The sequence below is a fragment of the Macrobrachium nipponense genome, chromosome 12 (genome assembly GCF_015104395.2).
Source record: "Macrobrachium nipponense isolate FS-2020 chromosome 12, ASM1510439v2, whole genome shotgun sequence".
NCBI lineage: Eukaryota > Metazoa > Arthropoda > Malacostraca > Decapoda > Palaemonidae > Macrobrachium > Macrobrachium nipponense.
In genome coordinates this window covers 4,372,492-4,384,723 of record NC_087205.1, presented here as the reverse complement: position 1 = coordinate 4,384,723, position 12,232 = coordinate 4,372,492, and the positions used below count along the sequence as shown (strand labels likewise).

At 40.5% G+C, this 12,232-nt stretch overlaps 1 protein-coding gene across 2 annotated transcripts in view; it reads left to right on the top strand.

Annotated features, from left to right (window-relative positions):
- The window catches only part of LOC135224306 (titin homolog), a 69,996-nt gene that overhangs the window by 12,719 nt on the left and 45,045 nt on the right, over positions 1-12,232 (top strand). For both annotated transcript variants that reach the window (XM_064263169.1, XM_064263171.1), the window contains exons 3-5: positions 419-567; positions 3,949-4,258; positions 6,932-7,281. In XM_064263169.1, coding sequence (XP_064119239.1) covers positions 419-567; positions 3,949-4,258; positions 6,932-7,281 — 809 coding nt within the window. The remainder of the gene's footprint in view (positions 1-418; positions 568-3,948; positions 4,259-6,931; positions 7,282-12,232) is intronic.

Genomic DNA, 12,232 nt, shown 5'->3' with positions numbered 1-12,232 from the left:
CAGACTGATATGGATCTTTGAGATCTCCACTTCAAAATTTCATGTTGATAAAAATGAATGGTGTAATGTTTACAGTGTTGGTCAATGCCCTTTCACCTCTGATTCATTTATGCTCATGGTACATAGGCAGTTTACAAATGAGAGTATTTTATAGTTGAGTATCATTTTCTAATTTAACAGCTATTCTAAACTTAATGACAACAGGTGTTTTTGTATTATTGGACAATCAAAATAAAGATATTGCATGTGTACGCCCACAGTTGTATTGCATCGTGTTGTCTCTTGCTTGCTCCAGTGTGTTTTGGTTGTCTTAATTTTAGTAAGTCAGTGAGCATCTGAGTTTTGTCATTTCTACAAAATGGTTGTAAGCTCAATGCTTTCTGTATATTTATAATTGTTTTCATTTTTCCATTTTCAGTGCAACGATATGAACAATTGTTGAAATGGAGAGAGGAAAGGAGGAAGAAGTTGAATATTGAGAAGAGAACTCGGAAACCATCATTCAAAACAGGAGTATTTCAGCCGGATCAGCCCAAATTCTTGGTATCCGATGATGTAAAGCAACCGGTAAGATTGTGTTTATGCTTGAATTTGTTTTTGTTTTAGATGTTGGACATGTCTCCTGAAATCGAAATCCTCTGTATTTTCATTGGATAAAGAGAGGACAGGGTTGTAAAGACTCCGTGAGACCATGAAGACAGTGACAAGTATGGAGAATTATCCAGTATAATTTAAATTATACAGTAGTACCTCGAGATACGAAAGGCTCAACTTACGAAAAATCCAAGTTACGAAAGCCAATGCAAAAAATTTTACTGCTCTACATACGAAAAGTTTTCAAGATACGAAAGGTTTCTGAAAGTCCGAGATTCGCCCGATAACAATTTTGAAACTCGCGCCGCACGCCGCCATCTTAGTGCTAGTAGACTCGCCACCATCCTCCTGCTCTCCCATTGGTTCCTGATGCTAGCCAAGCCATGAGATCCTTCTCTCTGATTGGACAGCATCCCTCCCATCATGCATCTTCTATACGTACGCGCTGGCGTCCCTTAGCTCGGCCACTCCGCACCCGAAACTTTACCGTACGCAATCGGCATTCGTTCGCTCCAACGATTTTGTTTAGTAACGTAAATTCGTTAGTGATTTCGTTGCAGTACATATTATCGTGTTGTGCGAAGACTGTATATTGTGTAACTTTACGTAAATCAACGTAGTCATGGGTCCCAAGAAAGTTGAAATTCACGGAAAGAAGCGCATGCTCTCTTTGGAGACAAAGATGGAGATCATAAAGAAGTACGAAGCTGGTATGCGATTGGGTGTGATCGCAAAGGAATACGGCCGTAATCCGTCGACAATAGGCACCATCCTTAAACAGAAGGATGCCATCAAAGCAACTACACCGTCGAAGGGCATCACTATTTTGTCCAGCAAGAGGAGCCATGTGCACGACGAGATGGAACGGCTGCTCCTCATCTGGATAAAAGACAAAGAAATCGCTGGCGATACAGTAACGGAGACAGCAATCGCTCACAAGGCCAGTGCTATTTTCGGCGATTTGATTGCGCAGGCGGAAGACGAGGGAGGGGAAGGGACTTCAACGCCAACCCCAGAGTTCAAGGCTTCGCATGGCTGGTTCGAGAAATTTCGTAAACGGACTGGCATCCATTCGGTGGTGCGTCATGGGGAGGCTGCCAGCTCGGACACGAAAGCGGCCGAAGCCTTTAAAAAGACGTTCGACGAGATGATGACCAAGGAAGGCTACAGTTCTCAGCAAGTCTTCAACTGTGATGAGACTGGCCTTTTTTGGAAAAAAATGCCTCGTCGGACATACATCACGGAGGAAGAGAAGAAGCTACCCGGGCATAAGCCTATGAAAGACAGGCTTACGCTCGCACTTTGTTCGAACGCCAGTAGGGATTGCAAGGTGAAGTCCCTACTGGTGTATCACTCCGAGACTCCTCGAGGCTTCAAGGCCCACAAAGTGTTGAAGGAGAAGCTTCCAGTGATGTGGAGGGCTAATGCAAAAGCCTGGGTAACGAGGCTTTTGTTCACGGAGTGGGTAAATCTGTGTTTCGGCCCGACTGTGAAGAGTTTTTTTTGGAAGAGAAGCGCCTCCCCCTGAAATGTCTGCTGGTGTTGGACAATGCCCCTCCCCACCTCCTGGCCTCGAGGAAGATATCCTAGCGGAGTATTCCTTCGTTAAGATTCTTTTTCTTCCGCCCAACACCACCCCTCTCCTCCAGCCCATGGACCAGCAAGTGATAGCGAACTTTAAGAAGCTGTACACGAAACATCTTTTCAAGAGATGTTTCGACATCGTCATTTGCATCCGACTCATTGACCTAGCTTGGCAGGAGGTTTCGAGGCGAACCTTGAATTCCTCATGGAGGAAACTCTGGCCTGATGCCGTATCCGCCAGAGACTTCGAGGGATTCGACGTGGGCGAAGCTGGTACTGCAGAGTCAGAAACAGTTGATGATCCCGAAACTGTTTTGGAACCAGATCTTGATGAGATCGTTGCACTCGGCAAGTCCATGGGGCTGGTCGTCGACGAGGACGACATCAACGACCTTCTCGAGGAGCACCAAGAGGAGCTTACGACGGATGACCTGAAGGAGTTGGAGGCCATGCAACTTAACGTCGTTCAAGAGGAGTTCTCTAGCAGCGGCGAGGAAGAGGAGGAGGAGCCTATGACAACGGCAGAAATTAAGGATATTCTAGGCGCTTTTCATAAAGTGCAATTGTTTATCGAAAAAAGACACCCCGAAAAGGCTCACACAGGTCGTATGCTTGCGCAGTTCGATGACGTTTGCTTGAGTCGTTTCAGGAACATTGTGAAAAGTAGGCAGAAGCAATCTTCCTTGGATCGTTATTTTTTAAAGAGGCCTTCAGCATTAGCAGGAGTAAGCAAAAAGGAAGAACCAAGTGATAAAAAACAGAATGTTGAAAGCAAAAAGGAAGAACCAAGTGATGAAAAACAGAACGTTGAAAGCGGTGATGAAGTTGAAATTCTGTAAAATAAAATATAAAAGCCACGTAAAAGTAAAAAAAAAAGTTAAAAATAAAAAAATTTTTTTTTTTCTTTTTTAACGTAATTTCTAGATTTTTGTAAGTTAAGTGTTACAGTTTTGTTAAGGTGTTTCGTAAATTTTAGTTTTATGGTTTTCCTTAAATTTTTTGTGTGTTTTCGTAAAGTTAAGTGTACGTACGTACGTACGTTATCTGCCGTTTGTCCTCCTCCTCCTCTGCCGCCACTATCAGAGATAGCCTCACTCGAAAGGTAAGCTTCCACATTTTACGTCACAGTAATAATATTTCTTGTACACTAATATACACTTTATTTACAGGTTTTTTATTTTTATTCTTAATTTAGGTATTGAATGGTCCAAATTGTTGTAGTATTTCATTGTTTATAGGTCAATTTAGCTTTATTATGAAATTTAATGGGGTGTTTTTGGAGGGCTTGGAACGGATTAGCCATTTTACATGTAAAATGTGTTCCAAGATACGAAAAACCCATTATATGAAGGCCGCCTCGGAACGGATTAATTTCGTATCTCGAGGTACCACTGTATTTATAAAACAAATGTTAATTTTAATTTGTCAAGTATATTTTATTGTTTCTTAAATTTTATCTCCAGCAGATAACTGTTTGTTGCTGTTGTGAAAATTTTTCATGGGAATCAGTTATGGTAGGGGTGGGGGAGTGGAACACCAAATTGAGTTGTTACTAAATGTTTGCAAGTTATCTTGGTCACAAGGTTATATATATTGTGCTAAAGAATTATTTAAAGCTTCTTGTAATTTTATGATGTATGTTGATTTTTGGATAGGTTATTCAGTGTATTTTGTATTTTTGTTCACATGTGGGAAGTTTTATTTTTATTTTTTCTGTTTATTTATTTTTAATTTTTTTTTTTTCATTAAATTTTTGTTTGTACTTAACAGGATTCCAAGATCTCTACCCCTGCAAAACCCCCACCTTTCAAGTACCTCCAGAGAAGTTCAACAAAATATGGATTCACTCCTGGTGCATCATCAAAGAAAGTCCATAGATTATGTGCTGGAGTAACACCAACAACATCAATAGCTAAGGTCCCAAAATTTAATTTAAGAACAACTCCTAACCAGTCCCTAGGAAGAGCAGCTATATTGCAAACCAAAGCTGTTGATCAAAAGGAAAATCTTAACAGCAATATTATGACTTCCAGTAGGAAGACAGAAGATAAAAGTCACATTCAAAGGAAAAACAGATCTGGTAAGCATTAACAAGAATTTTTGGATAATTTACTGAATAATGGAGTTAATTATTTTTTATCCCGTGGTTTTGTAGTATGTATATATTGTCTTAGAGTTTAGAACATTTCATTGTTGACTGATGAACTGATAATTGATTATGAAGTAATTTTATGGGACCAATAAGTCACAATTCAAGAGTTTCATAGTGCTCTACCAATGCAAGCCAACTTAAAGTAAATTTGACAGATGTGGAAAGACCGAAGGTAATAGACTAACCAAAAAGGAGATTATTATTATTATAAAGGATTAGTTTATCCAGACCTCTGAGCCTAATAAAGGTTCCTCTTGGGCTGGTCAAAAAGGAGGGACCCCTTTATAGGATAGTAGGATAGTAGCGATGAAGCTTTCATCTGAATACCTGTTGAATTCAAGACTTTCGTCATTTGGGGACATCTCTGAACTAAGACATGGTGGGGTCAGGAGGTCTGTTTTTCCAAACTTCACAATAGAGAAACCAAATACATACCTTTTTCATGACTTAGGTGTTTAGCTCTATTTGATAGTTTCACTTGAATATTTTTCACTGAAAATTGAGGTCAGTTTCTCATTTTTTACTTTGAGTTGTTATGGCCCATGTTGATTACTAGAAACCAAGCTGGTTGCAAGTTTCATTACCTTTTTATGTATTTATATATTATTGTCATTCAGTATAACTGTTCATATAGAAAGACATACCATTGACTTTAATGTAGCATGGTAGTATATCTCAGTATGAGCTGAAATAATGATAAATATTATATTATTAATCCAGAAATGAATTCAATTTATATGGCACAAGCCCACAAGGGCCTTTGACTTGAAATTCAAGCTTCCAAAGAATATGGTGTTCATTCAAAAGTAGTAACAGAAGATAATGGGAAGTACAGAAAGAAGAGATCACTTATAAAAAGGAAATATAACTTAAATTAATAAATAGAAAAAAATCTAAGTAAATTATTAAAAGTGGAATTATATTAAGGTGGTAATGCATTTCTGTTCCACAGGCCAATGCTGTGATGAATAAATGGCCTCTGGAACTGAGGAGTTTAACAGTGATGCACATTTATTGGATATTGATGCTGCTGTTCATTGAATCGGGTTGCTCTTGGCTGGAAAAGGAAAGGGGATCAAGGAAAGATTTCTGTTGAAATACAGCTCATGAAAAATTGACAGACCATCCGTGGATGGTCCAAGTCATAACTGCTAATATCAGGAAACAGAAACCTACCACCATGAATGACTATCTATAAGAAATAAATTTCTGTCAGTAGACATCCTCACTTGAGAAAAGTACAGTACTCTAATCAAGGAAGGTCATAAAGCCTAAAACAGGTTGCATCGATTTTACTGCTGCTATAAATATATGAGCCCTTACAAACTATACCTAACTTTAGTGTGGCATTTGCTGAAACTTTCATCAGATGTTTTTCAAAACTTACACAGAGAATAGTGAAGCTTCAGACTCACTCAACAGAGTTCCATCCCCCCTGGAGTCAAGGATGGAGTGAAAATCTGTATGAGATCTGCTAATCAGTGGTGTTTTAGTTTTACTGGAGTTAAGTCTCATACCCCACCAACTACACCATTTGCTAATCTGGTCCATGTCACAATTGAAACTAAGAGCAGCTTTATTTCTCAGAAGTAGACTACTACACTTGCAAGTGTTGTATCATCAGCATAGTGAATGTTGTTGAACTAGTTAAGAAGGTAGTTAATGGGTGGTAAGGTGGTGAATGGGTATCACCAAGTTCTTTTTCTTCTACCTCCATCTATTGTAGACAATGTGCTGTGCTCCCACTTGGCTCTGCTATTTGTATGGCATGTTTTTTCAATTAAGATGGAGAAAAACTTGGGCAATGCTGTTGTGAGGGGTATGACATTGTTTTATCTGCCCCCTTCCAATCAATCCACACTTGCAGTGCTTCCTGTAGTGGTAGATTCTGCAGCCCTGTTACCCTCCCGCAAGGAGTGTGCGAGTAGGTCACCTAGAAAAAGGTGGGAGGAATAGGAAGAGGGGTAATTACTTAATGAAAATAACATGCATTTGTGGACATTTCTGTACAGAGGCCGATGTAATAATTCTCCAGATAAATTCAAGGAACAATGTACTGTTGGAGTTGCTATGCTTGTAGGTTTCTTATAGGATGTAGGTTAATTAATGTTGATTTTTCTGGTTTCCTCAGCCTTTTTCCCCATGGTTAAGGATGCAGTACTTTAATTATTTTATGAGTCCCTCTTTGTTTTCACCACATACTACACACTTAAGTGTTCCATTATTAATGAATGATTTTGGAATTATTCAGTAAATTATTTTTAGTATTAATGGAATCTGTCTACAGTTCTATTGCAGTTTTTTCACCAATTGCTGCATGTTATTAGTTTGTAATTTATGTTAAGTTTGTTAGTTTTAAATTTTGAAGGTCTAACAAAGTTAATACTTAACTCTTACATTTTAAAGAGAAGTATGATAGTAAAAGCCTGATGAATGAATGGTGCAGTTGCAGTACTGTATGTGGCTTTTCTAGATATATACAAGCAGTTTTACAATGTTTGGTATGAAAATGAAGTATAATTGTGATAATTACTTCAATTCTCAAATTGCTTGTAAAGAGAGAGAATGAGCACTATAATCAAGTCTGTAAATCTCTTACAGTGCACGGAATGGACCTGAAAAGAGTTCTTAGAAATAAAAGTACAAGAAAGCGAATAGTTTCCATGGACACTGAAGACTTGGGAGTAAAGGCACTTCCAGCCACACCTGATAGCACAGAACTTCAGAGAAATCGTAGAAGTGGAGTAAAGGCACTTCCAGCCACACCTGTCAGTATAGAGATTCAGAGAAGTCGTAGGAGTGGAGTAAAGCCCCTTCCAGCCACACCTGTTAATATAGACATTCGGAGAAGTCGTAGAAGTTTTGTCAGACTCCAGCCTGAGGTAGCGGGAGATGCTCATTCATCAGAGAGTGTATCATTTGCTCCTGAAAACTTTGATTTTAACTTTGTTGTAAGTATAATTTACTTTTATATGTAGTTGAAAAACTTTTGTGTGGGCGCTCAAAATATAGTAGACCATTAGAAAAAAATCAGTTAAATTTATGAAATTTGCCATCATTTTCAATTAACCCTATTATGAACTTGTTAAGGAGCTGTAGTTTTAAGTAAATTAACAAAAAGCTGGAACTCGAAGCCTTTCACCTGAATTATAATTTGGGTTCTTATGATTGATGGATTTATGAAAAAAAAATTATTTTATAAAAACTTTCAGCAAGTCTAAACTTCAGTAAACTGCAAATATCAAGTTGTAAGAATCAAGGACATTATATATCAGTGTTGTCATTTTTCAATGTAGTAATTATTTACAAAATTACTAAAACTGCAATTTATTTAATGAATATTTTTAGAGGACAGTGCTTTTATACAAACCCATTAATTATAAGAATAGCCTGTATTTTGTGTTGAATGCATCCAGGTGCCCCCAAAGACAAAAGATCCTCTCTGCATATTGGATTACAAAGTGACTGCCTCTTTCTTCTGTACCAATCTTCCATCTGAAAAGAGACAGAGGAGGAAGGGAACTGAAGATTTAGGTAAATGTATTTGTATAAACTATATGTTATTGTAGATGCAATTTTAGGTATTGCAAACCAACCTAAATTGCAGTTTCATATGGAGGACAAAGCACAAGTCCTAGAAGAAAGGAATAAGTCTAACCCCAGGAGTATAGTGATGGACTTGGCAAAAGATCTTTACAATGGGAGCTTCCATAAGTAATGGGCACACAGTTAAATAAACCCAAAATAGTATATCCACAAAGTCAAAAAGGCATAACAGCTGGTATTCATGGATACACAAGCCTCCAAATGAGTGAATGGTGAATCATGAGAATGAGTGATCTGGATCCCTTCCCTTGGAAAGTACGTGGCCTTGCTGGAATATTGATCTTGTCTACAAAATTGGGTAAAAAGGAAACCACTAAAAATTTGTGGCTTATATATGACACTGTTTGCAAGAGAAAAAAGCTGCTGAAATGCTTAGAAAAGACCAAGGTGATCAGGACCACAGTTTTATTTGGTAAATAAAATTAATGCAATAACATTGAACTTATTAAAATTCCTGGGATAAATAGAATTCCTGTACGCTGAAGACAGTAGGAGCAGTAGGCTACACCGTAATGCTGAGATAATGCTGTGGTTGCTCTCCAAAATTTCAACTAAATCAAATGACCAAGTAAATATAAGATATCATGTTATGAAGATGAGATGATATGAAAAAGTTGTGAGAAATGTAAAAGCATTCCTGGAACAGCAAAAATTAAGAAAAAAAAATCACTGTGGTCTTGGGAAGAATGGCACTATGATCATAGGATTGCAAAGTGCTCTGAAGAATGACTGCTGTTGTCTTGTGACCCAGTTGGTTGGGACATTTGTTACTGGGTCCTCTACTTTTCAGATTGGTTTGCCTGAATGAATTCTTCACAGAATTAATTCTGTTTGATTAATGGGGTTTGTAATAACTACTAGATTTTCAAACCTCTAACTCACCTGGTAGTTATATATATATAGCTTACGTCCCTGACGTCACGGCAGAATTTCAAAACTCGCGGCAATCGCCGATTGGGTAGTCAGGTGCACCACCTGTGCGCCCTCTACCCAGGTACGTAGAACCGTTCCAACTATTCCGCAGATCTTCCTGCCGCCGCTACGGTGACATCGTTGGAACTTCGCTCGCTAGCCCGTGTCTTTTGCAGTATTATTTGGTGAAGTACACTTTGGCTTTGGCTTTCGCTTGATTGGATTTTGATTTTGGATTTCTCTTGACTTTCGTTTCGATATTGTTGGTTTGACCTTTGCTTGTTTTTTATCTCTCTTTTTGATTTCTCATCATGACTGATTCTGCTTCAAGTTTGAGAATGTGTGTGAAAGGTTGCAAGACTAGACTTGCTAAATCCTCTATAGATCCTCATTCTATTTGTAGTAAATGCAGAGGAAAAGTTTTTGAGATAGGTGATAGATGTAATGAATGTGTGGGCTTGCCTGAGACTGAATGGATTGAATATTACCGCTATGTGCGCAAATTAGAGAAGGATAGGATAAGGAGAGCGAAGAAGACCTTGTCTCGCTCCTCCATAGACAGTCAAGGAATAGATAGTTCTCTATCCCTCGATAATCCTATTAATCCTCCTCCTGTTGTATCATTACCAAATCCAGTTTCAGAAACAGGTAAAAGTCCATCATTACAGGACATGATGACGGCCATTCAAGCCCTTGGTCAACGGGTAGAATCCCTGGCACAAGACAGGGATAAATTATGGTCTAATATGAGAGATATTAAAGTGAACAGTGAAATTAGTGTAAGTGCAGTGGAGGGTGCGGCCGCTCGGACTTGTCGTGCTCCTAGTCCTAGACCTCTTCCAAGCTCACCAACCCCTGTGAGAAGGAAAGTCGACCGACGAAGGGAGGCGAGAGGTTTAGCTCCCGAGCGGTCGTCCCCTCGAGCGTACCTGTAGACGATCCCCAGGACGCTCACCCTCGCTATAGGAAAGGTGAGGTTAAAGAGTTTTCTTCGTCGTCTGACGACGCAGTACCCAGACGGGGCTGGCATCAGACTTCGAAATCCAGACCCATTAAAAGAAAATACCAGGACGCCGAGCGTCTTGATACTGGACGCCAGGACGAAAAACGTCAAGAGCGTCCAGGATTTAGTCATTGGAGCAGCCCGGAGCGCTTCCCTTCAAGTTCCGATATTTGCTCTCCTACCAAATTAGGACGTAAGATGTCGCACAGGCGGCCATCGTCTTTGGTAGGAGGCAAGGAAATATTGGAAAGTGGGAAACCTTCGGTGCAAACTGCAACTCCGGATAGTTTCTCTTTCGATTCCGATGCTTGCTCTCCTGCCAAATCAAGACGCAAGATGTTGCACAGGCGGCCGTCGTCTTTGGCAGGAAGTAAGGAAGGATGGGACGAAGGGAGACTTTCTGTGCGTGCTGCAACTCCTGATCGCTCCCCTTTCGTCTCCGATGTTTGCTCTCCTACCAATATAAGACGCAAGATGTCGCACAGGCGGCCGTCATCTTTGGTAGGAGTAAAGGAAGCATCGGACGATTGGATGCCTTCAGTGCATGCTCCTGCTCCTCCTTCGGATTGGCATTCTTCAGGCCTTTCATCTCAAGACGAACAGCTTCTCTAGTCTGTCCCCAGCAGCAAGAAGCTCCGCAGTTTTCCGTACTGCAAGATTTTAAGCAGAAACTCTCCTCTCTTATGCAGTCATACCAACCTGCTACTCTTACTGTTAAACGCCAGGACGAAAAAAGTCTTAAAGCACGACGACAGGACGAAAAACGTCTTGGAGCAAGACGCCAGGGCGAAAAACGTCTTGAAGCAAGACGACAGGACGAAAATCGTCTTGAAGTAAGACGCCAGGACGAAAAACGTCTTGAAGCAAGACGCCAGGACGAAAAACTTCTTGAAGCAAGACGCAAGGACGAAAAAAGTCTTGAAGCAAGACGCCAGGATAAAAGCGTCATGAGACAGGACGCCAGGCATCAAGGTACTGGACAACAAGACTCCAGGCATCAAGAAATTGGAAAGCATGTCGATCATCAAGATTTCATTTTGGATGCACAAACGAAACATGACATCGCTACATCAGTTATGTCTCAATCAGAAGAAAGGAATGAAGACATCCCCCATTCTCCTTTTGATCAGATGCAAGTCGTTTCCGAGGAAGACAATCAAACAGATCTACAACCTTCAGCAGATCTTAAAAGGCTTATGAAAGTTTTTGCGGAACATTTTCCGGAAAGTTTTGTGCCAGCTGCCCCTCGTTCCCCACCTTCAGAGTTCACTCTAGGGAAGGCTTCTAAAGAATCCGACTTTACGAAGATGGTATTATCGCGCTCTTCGAAAAGAGCCTGAAGTTAATGAAGGAATGGATGGACTCTCAAGAAAGACCAGGGAAAAACAGCTTTCTCATTTCCTCCGGCCAGATTAGCTTCCAGATCCAGCATCTGGTACGACACTGGAGAAGTCCTAGGTTTGGGAGTTCCAGCTTCTTCCCATGGGGACTTGTGGACTCTTCTCGTCGGACGGCCATGGGGAAGACGAAAGTGTTTTGGTCTTCCACTGAAATGGACCACCTCCTCAAAGGGATTTTTGGAGCCTTCGAAGTCTTCAACTTCCTAGACTGGACTCTGGGTTCGTTGGGGAAGAAAATTGAAAACTTGAAGTCTACCAAAACGGAAGAACTCGTTCACCTTATGTCATGCATTGACAGAGCGCTTCGAGACGGGTCGAACGAGCTAGCAGCCCTTTTCTCAGCTGGAATCTTAAAGAAAAGGGCCCAATTTTGTTCGTTTCTTTCGAGTGGAGTAACGCTCACTCAGAGAGCGGAACTGCTTTTCGCCCCCCTTTCGACTCCTCTTTTTCCTCATAGTTTGGTAAAAGAAGTATCCTCAGCTCTGACCCAAAAAGCGACACAGGATCTGATGACTAAAGCAGCAAGGAGAGTTGTTCCGTCAAGTTTTGCAGGACAGAAACTCAAAGAAACCACTCCTCTACCACGTAGTTCTCGGCCCTTTCGAGGTATATCCCTCAGGAGAGGGAATGCAAGACCTATTACAAAAAACTCCAAGAAAAGAGGCTTCAGAGGAGGAAGTAATAAAGTCTGACAAAGATCTTCAGACAGTGGTAGGAGCCAGACTCAAAAATTTCTGGCAAACATGGGAGAAAAAGGGAGCAGATCCTTGGTCTATTCAGCTTCTCAAAGAAGGATACAAGATCCCTTTCTGGAAAAAAACCCCCTTAGCAGAAAGACCGATCGATCTGTCAGCCAAGTACAGAGAGGAGTCCAAGACTCTAGCGATACAACAAGAGGTTTCTATGCTGCTTCAGAAGGAGGTAATAGAAAGAGTTCGGAACCTGGAATCTCCGGGGTTTTACAATCGATTATTCCTGGTC